This window comes from Berghia stephanieae, chromosome 12 (assembly GCF_034508935.2).
Source record: "Berghia stephanieae isolate SIO BIC M18660-M18661 chromosome 12, UCSD_Bste_1.3, whole genome shotgun sequence".
Lineage (NCBI taxonomy): Eukaryota > Metazoa > Mollusca > Gastropoda > Nudibranchia > Aeolidiidae > Berghia > Berghia stephanieae.
Genome location: NC_088371.1, coordinates 32,993,721 through 33,008,888, shown reverse-complemented (window position 1 = coordinate 33,008,888; position 15,168 = coordinate 32,993,721). Strand labels below are relative to the sequence as shown.

Sequence of the window (15,168 nt, the reverse complement as noted above, 5' to 3'; positions counted from 1 at the left end):
TTCTTCTTCTTCTTCTTCTTCTTCTTCTTCTTCTTCTTCTTCTTCTTCTTCTCTGGGTGGGGTTCCTGACCTCCCATAGTGGGCAGGGAGGTACATACTGTGTCTTCTATCCCCTTATATCTGTTTTCCAACATGCTTTCTGTCTTTGTCCTGGAATGAGATTACTTGCTTTTGTCCTGGCCCTGGCCGGAGTCCTGGCTGAGAGGGAAACAGTCAAATGCATAGTTATTGTTTTGGGAGATGATATTTTTTTTCCTTGTTAATCATCTCTCTGGTATGTATTATTATATTTATTTTGAATTTATAATGTAAGCATTTCAGTGTATTCCTCTTTGTTGGATTTTGTGCTTTTGTCCGGATGAGACTTATAGGTGATCTCAAACTAAGTACATTGGTGGTATGCTCTTGGAATCTACATCTGACCCCTATTTGTTCCCAGTTCCCCTTTTTCTTACTTTTTCTTGGGTGCTTTAATTGTAATTCTAGAACTTTTTACTATCCCATTTTCTTCCTTTTTACTGGCACTGATATAACCTAAATGTGTTGCAAGTGCCGTAAAATCCTTAAAAACAAAAAACAAACATCTTCATCTTCTTCTACTTCTTCTTCTCCTCCTCCTCCTCCTCTTCTTCTTCTTCTTCTTCTTCTTCTTCTTCTTCTTCTTCTTCTTCTTCTTCTTCTTCTTCTTCTTCTTCTTCTCAAACCGAGGTGCTTGTAACCTTGATTTTAATGTGTTGACAATTCTATTATAGCTGTTTCACTTTTAACTGGTGGTGAAATGGCTTTGAAGTACATGCACCCCCCCCCCCCCCCCCCCCCCCAAGAAAGCAACAGATAAAGATTAACATGTGTTAATGAAGGAAAAGAGGAAGAAAAAGGGAGGAGGATGTTTGTTGCTCTTTTTTTTTTTCAAGAAAAGGACAGTTAACCCTTTCGTGCCTGAAAACATTTATTTATTTTACTGGCAATGTTCTCCGCATGGCAAATAGAGTGGCTCATTCTTAAAAATTAAATAGTAAAACAAACACACACACACACACATACATAAATTGACAGAATGATAGAAACAATGATACAAAACGAAAATGCACTCTGTGTAGTAAAATAAAGGGAGTAAAAATTACTCTTATAAAAGATACAAAACAAAATAAACGTTTCGGCCTTTTTTTTTTTTATCCCGACACAAGCACAGGTCGAAACGTCGTTTACTTTGTTGTGTATCTTCTATAGATAGTATGCAGATAACGTCACTCAGGCCTTTATTATTGTTTTTGCCATCCGCGTTTGTGAGTTGTTCTCACTAAACTGTATTCACCAGACTATAAAAGTTCATGGTTACACAGAGTTTGTGTGTTGGTCCGTTATACTTCCGGATGGCAATGTTGTGAACTCCTTGGCCAAGCGCATTCTATCTATAAGAGTCATTTTTACTCCCTTTATTTTACTACACATTTTATCGACTCATTTAGGCACCTCTAGATTTTGGTATAAATCGCCTTCTAGACATTTGTTTTTTATACATATAATATTATAATATAATTGGCCACCTGACACTGGCACGATTAGTTGTAAAATAAAAATGTATAAATTGTTTGACATTATATAAAACAAAACATTTCTATTCATTACAGATAATGACAGATATTGCTGAAATGGAACAGAATCTCTTTTGACGGCTATTATGTAAAATTGAATCTAAGCTTCAATTTAATAAACGAAAACAGATAATGTGGACGTTTCTCCTTTATGAACAAAACGGGATGAAAGAAACACTGCAGTCGAATGAGATAATAATATGTGATAATGACGTTGTTAAGGTGAATATTCTGTAGTGTTTCATTCATCCTGTTCTGTTTATAAAAGGGAAACCCGAAACGTCTACATTATCTGTTTTCGATTATTAAATTTAAGCTTACATTCAATTTCACATTGTTTTGTTTTTTTATTTATTCAAACTTCGAGCAGCAACATTTACATTACAATTGCCTGATGACCCCTACTTTAAACTACACAGACATTAGATTAAGAACGCCCTGAAACAGTATAAGGATTTTTACGTGGAATATATATATTAAAATATTATAATAAGATACATTAGATTTCCGATCCCAAAATAATTGGAGCTGAAGCGAGTCTATTTTGACATTTCCTAACGTAGGATGACATTTTTGGGCAGCCTAAATCTGATATTCTACCAATTTCCTCACATTATCCGATCATCACCAAAGATGCGTTCGAATTCCATACAAAATTCCCGACTCTTTTCTTGACAGTTTTTATCTTTTTACATGCTATTTCCTCCACTTTCTCCTCAGCAGAAGATAGAGTTGATTCCCATTTACGTTTCCGAGATGTTGAAAGTGAGACATTTACTGTTTCTCTTGGGTGAGTCACCGCCATCTGCCTCACTGGCACACCTATTATCTGCACTTTATTATCTCTCGTTGCGGAGGCCACAACTATTTGACAGTGAGTCGCCGTGTTTGATTTGCTGGTGTCGAAATGAATCCTCATCGTCAACTTGTGAGTTAATCCGGATAAACTCGAATCTCTCCTACGACGTTTTTCGGCTCTTCTAGAGTTGAAAGAACCGTCGTCTTCGCGTACATTCGAATTATTATTTTGGCCGTTTTGCTTGGAGTAAGTTTTGCGGTAACTACTTTTACATTTAATGTTTTGTTTTGTGTTATTTTTATATTCATGTTCATTATCCTCGTCACAAGAGATAGACGAGTCGGTGTCAGTACAGCAAGAGATACAATCTTTTACCAATTCCTTACACAGATCTGGACTCTCCTGGCAGTTTTCTTTGTTTTCCAAGAACGTTCTCTCCTCTGCCTCCTCCTCTTCTCCATCTAAGATCTCGTTGTCCTCTTTCGTGATAAGCTTGCAGTTCCAGATATCTAAACCTCTGTTCCGCGGGTGAAAGAAATCGGTATATGTTACCTGATCATTTTCAGCACTGATTTCTTTTAGTGTTTCCAAATTTAAATGCCGAATGATTCTCGCATTCTTCAAGTTGTGACAATTTATCGGTAAATTAGTTTGGCCTGCGCCTTCTGTGACATCGAAATTGCTGCATAATTTTGAATAACCACGCCATTCGGAAGATTTAATATTTTGATTCTCGAGAGAAGGAAAACAACGAGAAGGCATCCCACCATCCAATGCATCAGCTTCTTTGGATAGCCGTAAATCACCACAACTGACGTCACCATTTTCATCGTCGTCATCGTCTTCGTCTTCATCCGTTTCAAAGAACCAATCAGGGATTGGCTCGGCTTGTGACTCATGCGTGCTTTCTTCTTGATACATCGTACCCGGATCCTGGAGATGCTTTCTCGAGATGGGAAAAGTCGGGGCGGCGGAAGTTTTCAACAAGGGCATGGTCAGGTTTTCCAAACTAAAATTGTCCAGATCGAAAATGTTCTTGATTCGCTTCTGTTGCCGACGATGGTCATGTTTTGATGATCTGCAGCCTGGTAACAAAGACGGCGATAGAGATTTATAAAAGGGGATCCCTGGTTTGTTTGTATTCTCGGGACTCGCGTGGACTCGCGGACTCTTTGTGTTACTGCTTTGGAAGGAAAGATTTGTTTTGACTTTGGAATTTTTTGAGAATGCATTGAAACTGCTGCCTCCATCTCCCATTGGAGTCATATCGGGGTTTCCATCAAATGGAAAAGTTTTCATTATATTCGGTACGGGACCTTCGTTTGTTTTTATCGTATTTATTCTCTCCGTAGCCGCAGACGTCTGTGTATTCAACTTCTTGGCATCGTTTTCTTGGTTGAGAGCGCCAACCGGCGTGTCCTCCATGAAAGATCTCAATTTCTCCCTGAAAATTGCCTGCCGCTCCTCCTTTCTCTGTGCCGGGGCGACGTAGAGGTTCTTCATGCTGCTTAGATCGTCTGATTTCCGGCGGATGTCACGTGTTGCCCTAGCTGCATCTTCTGCTCTTGCGAAACAGACGAACCCGAACCCACGTGATATTTGACCTTCCATCATGACCTGACGAATAAACGAAAACGCAAGATCTTGAGACAAATTAGTGATCGGATAACTGTACTACAATCTTGTAAGATTATCATAAAAATAGTATGTTGCTATTGAATAAGGCATGAATCATTCTATAACAAAGAGTAATATTTTGGAGCCTGAAATTACCGTATTTTCCCTTTGGAATGTTTTTGCCCCAAAACTCGTACTTCAAATATCAATCGATTTAGATGACCCTCATCTTGGCAGACATTCCTCTTCCTTGAATTCCAAAGTTTGAAAGTTGTTTTTGTTTGTGTTTTTCGGTTACCTAATTTATTTATTTATTTTTTCTAATTATCGTTTTGTTTTTGTTTGTTTTGTTTTGCTTTTTGGGTTTGTTTTTTTTTAATTTTTATTTTTTTGACGAGATGAGGCTCAAAATTGATCGATGTTTGCAGGACGAGTTTTCGGTTTAAATTTGTGAAAATCTATTGAGTTGTTTTGTTTTGTTCTTGTTTCTGATTTTTTTTTTAGGGGGGGGGGCGTATATATATACGTGTATTTAAAAAAAAATTTTAACGTACGACAGCACAAGTGAATAATTCTCTACTCATTGCGTTACTGTCACTTATATTCCATGAAAGGTCTGCCAAAGAATCATTTTATGGACTTATACAATAAGATCAAATGTTACGCTAGTACAACGAAAGAATCCTAATGCATCACGTGATCTAAGAGCACATTGATTCGTGTGCTTTTTTTTTCTTTTGAAAGAAGTGAGCGGGATGTAACAAAAACTAACCTTTGCGCTGACAACTTCTCCAAAACGTGAGAACATTTTCTTGAGAGCATTATCATCAATGTCACCATCCAAATGTTTGACATAGAGGTTGACGCCTTGATTGTTTGCGCTAGTGCCTGCATTTACTGTGGTGGCGGTAGTGGTGGTGGGAGTAGTAATGGAAGGGGTGTTGGTATTGGTGACCACGATGCCTGGTATGTGTGTCGCTATCACTTGCTTCTCGGGAATAGAGACAGTCGACGGTTGTTGTTGTTGTTGTTGTTGTTGTTGTTGTTGTTGTTGTTGTTGTTGTTGTTGTTGTGGCACCTGATATTGCTCTTGCTTGTGTTGTTTCTTTAGCTGTAACGGTATCTGTAGCTGGAGTGACTGGTGGTGTGGTTGTTGCTGTTGCTGTAGAACCTGGAGTCTTGGTCCATTTTGGAAAATGTTATTTTTCTCTAAAGAAGCGTCCAAAGTTGGTTCAAACATATCGACTTTGGGATTTTGCTGTTGATGATGTTGTTGTTGTTGTTGTTGTTGTTGTTGTTGTTGTTGTTGTTGTTGTTGGCGTGTTTGTAAGATGTTTTGTATGTGATTTTGTTGTTGGTGTTGTTGTTGCTGGTGTTGATTATGATGGTGATTATTGTGTTGTTGGTGGATCTGTCGTGGCTTCAATGGAGGTTGGTAAAACATGCCGTTGCTCTGCAAGTGGAGTAGTTGTTGATGTTGTTGTTGTTGTTGTTGAAGATTACGACGCGGATTTTGCAATTGTTGTTGCTGTTGTTGCCGGAAATGGCTTTTCTGCAGTTGTAGCTGCCAGTCGATGTGTTGCATGATGCTTTGTTGATGTTGTTGGTGTTGATTAAGACTGTTACATATGAGTTGTTGTTGGTCGAAGTTTGTGAACGAAGCTGATGGTAACGTCGATGCTGCTGTTTGCTGGGGTTGAACTCCTTGCGTGTTTGGTGGCGGCACTACGGTGTTCTGTTGATTCGTTGCGATCGCTGGAAAGTGTATGGTAGGCATTTGACCTATGACCTGGTGAGTTGCTCCCGTGATTGGAAATAGAGGGTGGTGATTGGACGGCTGCAATAAATCAACAGCTAGAGTATGTAGGCTGGAACCATTCGTCTGTTGATGTACATAGCAGGGAGATGGAATAGCAGGTAGGGATATCAATCCATGTTGTTGTTGGTGTTGTTGTTGGTGATGTTGCTGCTGCTGTCTGTTAGCTGATAAAGATAACTGATTATTTGAGTTAAGCAGGAACTGAGAAACCTGCGCGTGTTGTTGTTGTTGTTGTTGGTTTGGATAGTAGTGATTAAATTTATTTTGTTGTTGGTGTTGGTGATGAAGTTGTTGATGTTGGTGGATTTGATGCTGCTTTAAAGGCAAGTGTTGAAACTGAGCTTGCTGTGGAAGCTGATGCTCGGAGGGTTGTCCGTGTTCGTGCCTCCGTCGTTTTATATCACTATTGACTGCTTCAAGGTGATCGCTTCTTGCACTCTCCCGGTCATCGTCCGTAACCCGAGACGAATTACCCGTGACATGTTTATTTTCCGAGTTCCCACGCTTTGCGGATGAGCTAACGCTTTGCCCATTATTGGGTGCATGCGCGTTCGTTTCATTGACATTGTTTTCAGTACGTTTTGCCATAAGAACGTCCTTCCCTTTCTCTACGTCATCTTTCTTTTCTCTTTCCTCCAGTTCTCTCTTTTGGTCATTGTGTAAATTCGGACCCTCTGCCGCATTCGGCTCTATTGAAACTGATGCTCCGTCAGTTGTCACTGGCGCAACCGCGTCTCTGACAGTCACATCGGAGTCATGGTGTCCTGGAAGTTCGTGGGTATTCTCTCCTATTGTCTGATTTGACTGACTCTGTGGTACATGGGGGTCACGAGGCTGACCTTCGACCTTTCCCGTGTGTTTTCGATTCCCTATCTGCATCGTGCGACAACAAAACTATCCGATTACAGCGTTGGTATTTAAAGTTCAACTGAGGAATAGAAGAAAATAAGTTTTAAATTATACCCGTTTAGCAAATCGAGTACCTAAGAACATTTTTAAAGCTTCAATAAATAACATACGGCAAATACTTTTTAACGTTTCGAATTTCCCCTCTGTGAAGCATTATACGTGTAATGGGTTATGCTCACAAAGATTAATGAATAAACACAGCAGGTTTGACATCGCCCAACATTAATTGTGGCCCACCGTCTTGATTCGGGTCAAGGCCGGGGTGAATTAGATTCTCAAAATTGAACTTTAAGTGTAAACGGTTAGAATACCAAAATTTGAAACTTTGGTAGTTTGTGTACCAAAAATATAACGACATACCTATCTATCTTCAAATACTTAGGGCCTGTTTGGACACATCTTGAGAGAGATCCCAAAATACCAGCAAATAAAGCTATGCCATTCTACTTCGCCAATTTGGGACACCAAACATAACGGAAGAGGCGCCCAGTCACGTCATTGCTAATAACCTTTACATGATCTCAAAAGATTGCCAAACATCAACCTCCGCTAAACATCAACTATAGACCTCAATACAACAACGTATGATTGCGTTTGGTTATCAGACTTCCTAATGTTATGCGCATGGACTCCACCGCAATATAACACCGGATCAATACGATGAGTCACTTATTCGTGTACCAAAGTAGTCCTTCAGAGCCATTAGGCCCATGGAGCCTGAGTTAATCCCGGTTTCTTTAGCCTGCAATCTCCTGCTATCCTTTAGATAGGACGCTAGTCTATCGCAAAGTACTTACCGTCAGATCTAATCTAACAGATCCAGCTACTTTAACACTGCTGAGTGGACGAGAGAGAGAAAAAAAAAAGGGGGGGGGGAATCCGGATTGATCTCAGTTCCTTTGTGTGTAAAGCGTGTTAAAGTATGTAACCTCATCTTACAGTATGATTATTGTTTTACTATCTCATCTACTTGTATTTACTACGGATTCACTTACCCTCACTAATGGAACTCTTCTTTTCACAGAAACCAGTTTAATTTACTTTCACTTTTTCAATAAAAACTTCCTGTTCTATTTTAACCTGAAAACCATCAGACGTCTTTTGTTACCTTGTATTCATTATCCTTATTATTTACTACTTTCTACAAGCCATCCGTGCTATTATTATGGCATCCTCTACAGGTTATGGGCCCAGCCACAGGAATAAATTATTATTTAACGGTGATGAGCGATACTTCGAGCTGTGGGAGGTAAAGTTTTTGGGATTTATGAGGATAAGAGATTTACACACAGTATTTGCCAACCTAGACGACCAACATGTCGAGGTTGATGACAACAAAAATGCTGAATGTTTTGCCGAACTGGTGCAAGTGTTAGATGACAGGTCCTTATCCCTGAATATAAGAGACGCAAGGGACAACGGCAGAAAAGCGCTACAGATCCTCAGAGATCATTATTTACCAAAAGGTAAACCGAGAGTTATTACACTATATACTCAACTCACGTCACTAATTAAGGCTGACCAAGAATCCGTCACGGACTATCTGCTAAGAGCAGAAACTGCTGCTGCATCACTTCGTGATACTGGTGAGACCATCAGCGATAGCCTTCTAATCGCTATGATTATCAAAGGATTGCCTCCAAAATTCAACTCGTTTACGGCCGTCATTACTCAGAAGGACAAAGATCTAACGTTTACTGAGTTCAAAATTGCCATCAGAAATTATGAAGACACCGAAAAGATTCAACGATCTGACACATCCATCATGAACGTTCAACTTAGCAGTAACAGTATCAGCCATAGAAAAGGTAGAGATCATCGTTGGTGTGAAAACTGTAAAAGTACAACACACGACACCGCCTACTGTAGGCGTAAAGAAACCCATTCACGCCCACAAAGTCGTTTCTGCAACATCTGCAAAACCTCATCACACGACACAAAATTCTGCCGCAGACTCGAGTCAGCGAAATCTGTTACTGTTAACGACACAGAATCAAGTTTATCAACGCAATCACCTCGCAATAACTACTGTTTCAGTTGTGATGCCAATCCATCACATTCACATACTCATCAAATCAATGCGCTCCTAGTCGATAGTGGGGCAACGGTCCACATCGTCAATGACCAACACAAATTTGTTCGATTCGAAGAAAATTTTAACCCGGCCGACCACGTAATTGAATTGGCCGATGGCACCAGACCGTCAAATATTGTGAAAGGCAAAGATGACGTTGAAATTTCCCTCCGGGATACGAAAGGAGTTGACCATAATGTTACCCTTAATAATGTTTTATTCGTACCTTCATTCTCACAAAGTATTTTCTCTGTGAAAGCTGCAACAGAAAATGGTGCAACTATAAAATTCGCCAAAAATGATGCGACCTTGTCAACCCATGATGGTGAAGTTGATTTTAACATAAAAAGAGACGGTAATTTGTATTTCATAAACAGTGTGACAGCAGATACACAAGCTGTTCGTACTTTACAACAGTGGCATGAAGCCATGGGACATTGCAATATTCGGGACATTTTATCATTAGAGAATGTAGTCGCAGGTATGAAAATCACTGACCGTAATGCAAAATTTAACTGTGGAACTTGTGTGCTAGGGAAAATGACAAACGATGTAAACCGAAAACCAGATGCAAGATCATGCGAAATTCTAGATAAAATTCACATAGATTTAGCTGGACCCGTCGAACAAAGTTCTATTGATGGACATAAATATGCTTTATGTTGTGTAGATGACTATTCAAATTTGACTATGGTTTATTTTATGAAGTGTAAAAGTGATGCTATTGAAGCCATGAAAAATTTTCTGGCTGATGTAAGGCCTTATGGTAGTGTAAAATGTGTCCGCGGCGACAGTGGGGGAGAGTTTATCTCTAAACAATTCAAAGCCCTGCTCAGGGATAACAAAATAAAACACGAATTATCTGCCCCTAATTCCCCGCATCAGAACGGTACCGTTGAACGGGCATGGCGTACCCTGTTCTCGATGTCTCGGTGTCTATTGATTCAATCAGGGCTGCCAAAATGTCTGTGGACGTATGCCGTCATGGCTGCGGCCTACACCAGAAACCGGTGCTTTAAACAAAGAATCAAATGTACCCCTTTCCAATTATTCACAGGAAATAAGCCAAACATTGCCAACATGCAACCATTTGGGTCGACATGTTATGCCTTAGTTCAAAACCCCAAGAAACTGGATTTTAGAAGTAGAAAGGGAATTTTCATTGGGTTTGACAAAGGGAGTCCAGCACATCTGGTCTACTTCCCTGAATCAGACACTGTTTCCAAAATAAGGTTGGTTAAATTCGCCAAACCTGAAAATAAAGACAGCATTGTGCCTGTACCAAGTTGTACAAATGTAGAGCAAGTCTCAGATGATGACTTTGTATTGCCCGATAGAGCAAAGAGGGATACCCCTCGACCTGCACTTTCTTCTGCAGATGAATGTACGCCCACAAATGAATTCGAACCATGTGAAAACATCACTGACCCTACTGGTAGTGATGGCAACACCAGCTGTAATGCTGAAGCAAAAAGACGAAGATCACGCCCAAAACACTTGGATGATTACTTTATTGATGATAAGATTGATAACCATTTGAATTGTATTATCCATTATTGTTATAGTGTTTCCAACTTGCCTTTACCTATGTCTTACAAACAAGCCAGTACTGGCAAAGAATATGAAAAATGGTCAAATGCAATGAATGATGAAATGACAGCCTTGGAAGAGAACGACACTTTCGAGTTAAGCCCCCTTCTTCCTGGAAGATCAGCTATCGGCGGTCGTTGGGTTTATACGGTGAAAAATGGTCCTAACAATGAACCAAAGCATAAGGCCAGATTTGTTGCCAAAGGCTACTCCCAAATGCCTGGAATCGATTATCACGAAACATTCTCTCCCACCGCTCGCATTACATCAATCAGAACCATGACACAAATCGCAGTTCAGGACGAACTTACTATCCACCAGATGGATGTTAAGTCCGCCTATCTGAATGCGCCCATTGATTGTGAGTTATATGCCGAACAACCTGAAGGTTACACAGTAAAGAGTAAATCTGGTGAAAAGTTAGTTTTAAAACTAAAGAAATCCCTTTATGGCTTGAAGCAAAGTGGAAGAAACTGGAACAATTTATTTCATTCCTTTCTAATGACCAGGGATTCACCCAAAGTCAGGTAGATCCATATGTCTACACTATGCACTCAGAAAATGATATGACAATTATTCTATGCTATGTTGACGATATTCTTTTGATGTCTAAGTCAGATACTACCTTGTCTCAGATCAAAGACAAATTGAATGAGAAATTCAGAATGAAGGACCTAGGTCAAATATCAAACTTCCTAGGCATAGATTTCAGTCATGAAAATGGAGCTAATATGATGAATCAGACAAACTATTTGAATAGATTACTTGTCAGGTTTAACATGCAAGATTGTAAGCCAAAATATACACCTTGTGATTTAAATATTGACAAATTTGAGAGTGATAATGCTGAAGAAACTGATGAGACACTGTATAGAGAAATAGTTGGTGGACTAATCTATGCGATGACAAGCACAAGGCCAGACCTTAGCCTTATCGTTACCAAACTCTCACAGCATATGTCTAAACCGAATGCTCACCACATGACACTAGCCAAACATGCATTACGATATGTGAAAGCAACAATCAATAGACAATTGATTTTCAGGAAATCAGAAAATTCCCTCAATCTGAATGGTTTTTGTGACTCGGATTGGGCAAATTCAAGAGACAGAAAAAGCGTCTCTGGCTACGGTTTCCAATTAACAAATGAGGGACCTCTGATTTCATGGAAGTCAGTCAAAGAAACAAAATACAGTTGCTTTGTCTACCTGTGAGGCTGAATATGTATCATTAGCATTGGCCACACAAGAGGGTATATTTTTATTGGCACTTTTTAATGATATGACCAATGTGAACTCAAATGTCTTTACGATGAATTGTGACAATCAGTCAGCAATAGCGCTTGCTAAAAACCCTGTACAAAGTCAGAGGACTAAACATATTGATATCAAGTATCACTTTCTCAGAGATATGGTACAAAATGGTAATGTGACCATCATGTATGTTCCTTCAGAACAGAAAATTGCTGATGCTTTGACAAAACCCATGTCTAGAGTGAAAATTGAAAGATTTGTATCTGCAGCCATGTAATGACTAGTATTGGTATTATTATTATTATATCAGTTTCATATTTTTGCTAATTATTGTTACTGAATATGACCCAATAGTTAAACCTTTATGTACCTACTATTACTGCTGTTAATCATGAAAATATTATTTTAATTTGGATGGTATCTTTTATACCTCTACAAGTTAGTGTTGTTTAAATCAATAGTAATTTTCATTTTCAATGAGAAAACTTGATCCATCATTACAAGAACATAATATTAACTATTACTTAATCTTATATTATTAAGTAGATTACTGCCTTAACTATAATCATTTTTATTTTCCTTTTTTTTTCAATTTTACTTATCATTTGGACATATTACCAAAGCTGAGTTTAAGGGGGTGTGTTAAAGTATGTAACCTCATCTTACAGTATGATTATTGTTTTACTATCTCATCTACTTGTATTTACTACGGATTCACTTACCCTCACTAATGGAACTCTTCTTTCCACAGAAACCAGTTTAATTTTACTTTCACTTTTTTCAATAAAAACTTCCTGTTCTAATTTAACCTGAAAACCATCAGACGTCTTTTGTTACCTTGTATTCATTATCCTTATTATTTACTACTTTCTACAAGCCATCCGTGCTATTATTATGGCATCCTCTACAAATCGAGTGCTCTACCGACTGAACTATCGAGACCTCATTTTCAACAAACAAACAACAAAAAAAAAAGAAAAAGAAATTAACAAAAAAGAAGAAACTCTAAATGTCCATGTCACTTGATTTGTTATTTTTAAAATTTATTATTATTATTATTACCTGTCTTTTAATTTTCATTATTATCCTATTTCAATTAATTGTCATGGGATTCGAACCTACCTCTCACAATACGTCATCAGATCCTGGTCAAGATAAAGAGTTCGAAGACACGTCGACCATCAATTTCAGTACGCTCTCATATCAGATCCTTCTCTATCTCTGTGCGTATCTTTTTCTGTTTTAAATTGACTAACGACTGGTGCCAGTTAGCAGAAGCGGGCCATGAGACGACAGTTACCGTATAAAATTGTGTTTTTTCTCCTTTCCTTGGCGTTGCCACTGACCAACTTCTGACTCCACTAGACGTCCGGGCTCGAACGGCCTGACACTTGGTTCAGAAGTCTGAGTGCTTTTGCTGACTGGGTTGTCTTCTCCTTCTTCTCTGGGGCAAAGTATTATTGGTGTCGAAAGATCCAGCATGTTTCTGGTACAGTAGGAGTCCGGGGGAGATGGGGGGGGGGGAGGTTAAAGTAAACATTGTGATTTATTTATTTATTTATTTATTTATTTATTTATTTATTTATTTATAATAATAAAAAATTGCTGTCAGTTTTTAAATTGATCCCTCCTCTTTTAGTGGAGATGGAGGGGGAGAAGGAGGGGGGGGGGTGGGGGGGGGGGGTGGAAGGTACATATTATGAATCGTTTAATTAATTTATTTCTTTATTCTATTTTGTTTATCTATTTATTTATTTATTCGTTTATTTTATCTTTTTTTCTGAAGTAAGAAATGTCAGGTTTTAAGTAAATTGATATCTCCTATTTTTTCACTAATTAAGTAAATAAATAGATAAATAATTCAATAAATAATTAGACATTTAATAAATAGATCAGCAAATGAATAAATTTTGAAATAAATAAATAAACAAATGAACAAATAAATAAATAAATAAATGAACAAATAAACAAATAGATAAACAGAGAAATAAATAAACAGATAAACAAATAGATTAATAAATAAACAAACAAATAGATATAAATAAATAAGTAAATAAACAACTAAAACAAAATCGTGCGGCTATGTGGTCTTGTGGTATGACACTCGCTTTCGGATCGGAAGGTCCTGCGTTCGAGGCTCCCTTGGTGCATAGTTGAGTCCTTGGAAAAGGCTCTTAACTCACATTCTCTCATCGTACTCATGTGTAAAAGGAGTACCTGGCCGTTAACAGTTTTGTCTCTGTCCGAAACAAATTATAATATCGCCTTACAGGCGTCATGTCTTGTCCTAAATGTCAAATGTTGCTGTTGGACAGGGACCCCCTGTAAAGCGCTTTGAGCACGTTTAGTGGATATTGCGCTATATAAAATCTCAAAAAAGCTCAATAGATAGATAATACATAAATAAATAGATAAATTAATTAATTAATTAATTAATTAATTAATTAATTGTGTGCTATGTTGCCGTCCTCTGAATAAGCACGTATTTAAAATGTTGGCCAGAAAACTCGCCCTTCAAATATCGATCGGTTATAATGACCCTAATCTTGGAAAAAACAAACAAATCTTGGACTTCACGAAAGACGAATTTTATGGCCAAGCCTTTAAATGTATGTTTGTGTTTGTTTTTGTTTTTTCAGAGAAGGTCATAGCACTTTTTACAATCCACAACTTCTAGTGCAGACCGCTTAAACTACAACATACCTTTTCCCTCTATGATGTTAAATTAATTCCACACAAACGTCACTCCGTTTTCAGTTTTGTTTTTGAAAAATTAAATTCTTGTTTTCTTTTCTTGCTTTTGATCAATGTGTAATTAAATTTTTATCATTTTTGCATTAATTTAGCAACGATGTAGGTAACAGAACTGGGTATACAGAAAGATGAAAATTAAAAACGGATTATTTTTAATGAAACAAACTTTTGGGATAATTTCAGTTTCCATCCTTTTGCCTTTGCTGTCCAACCACCATCGATCTGGAACAAACCAACCAAGATTCAGGATCCAGTGTCTGGCAAGCGACAAATTCACAAAGCGGTAGAGAGAGAGAGAGAGAAAGAGAGAAAAATTTTTTTTTAAATAAATCAACAACAACAAACAAAGAAACAGAAAAAAATCCAAAAGACGCTTGACTATGAGAGTTGTGAATGGTTTTGAGGATTGTGAGATGTAATCACATTTTTGACGTGTGAGAAGATGGTGATGCAATGAAATATGGACTAATATTTATGGCTGGTGTTTTCCCCAGATGATTTTCAAAACACAATTTTGTTTGTATTTTATCCTTTCCGTTCTACTGAGGTCATTTGAGTGTTCGTGTTTTGCGTCGAAAATTCCCAATGTCATGATTTAGTGTGCAACTCGGAGGAAGGAAAACGGGTTATTATTATTATTATTATTATTATTATTATTATTATTATTATTATTATTATTATTATTATTATTATTATTATCCCTGTGATCGTGTGGTATGACACTCGCCTTCTGGCCGGTAGATCTTGGGTTCGTTCGA

The 15,168-nt window shown here is 38.0% G+C and overlaps 1 protein-coding gene across 4 annotated transcripts; it reads right to left on the bottom strand.

Annotated features, from left to right (window-relative positions):
* Nucleotides 1–936: 936 nt before the first annotated feature.
* On the bottom strand, nt 937–14,932 carry LOC144957891 (uncharacterized). Of its 4 annotated transcripts, XM_078889418.1 has the most exons (5): nt 14,834–14,889; nt 14,360–14,632; nt 12,779–13,142; nt 4,784–6,758; nt 1,529–4,011 (listed from the first exon to the last, which is right to left on the bottom strand). In XM_078889418.1, the coding sequence occupies exons 4-5, from the start codon at nt 6,707–6,709 to the stop codon at nt 2,209–2,211; spliced, it is 3,729 nt and encodes a 1,242-aa protein (XP_078745544.1). In that variant the 5' UTR covers nt 6,710–6,758; nt 12,779–13,142; nt 14,360–14,632; nt 14,834–14,889; the 3' UTR covers nt 1,529–2,208. The 4 variants fall into 4 exon arrangements, with proteins under 4 accessions (XP_078745542.1, XP_078745544.1, XP_078745543.1 ...); XM_078889416.1 differs by having other exon boundaries at nt 937–4,011; nt 14,577–14,932; XM_078889417.1 differs by having other exon boundaries at nt 14,360–14,920.
* Nucleotides 14,933–15,168: the final 236 nt, after the last annotated feature.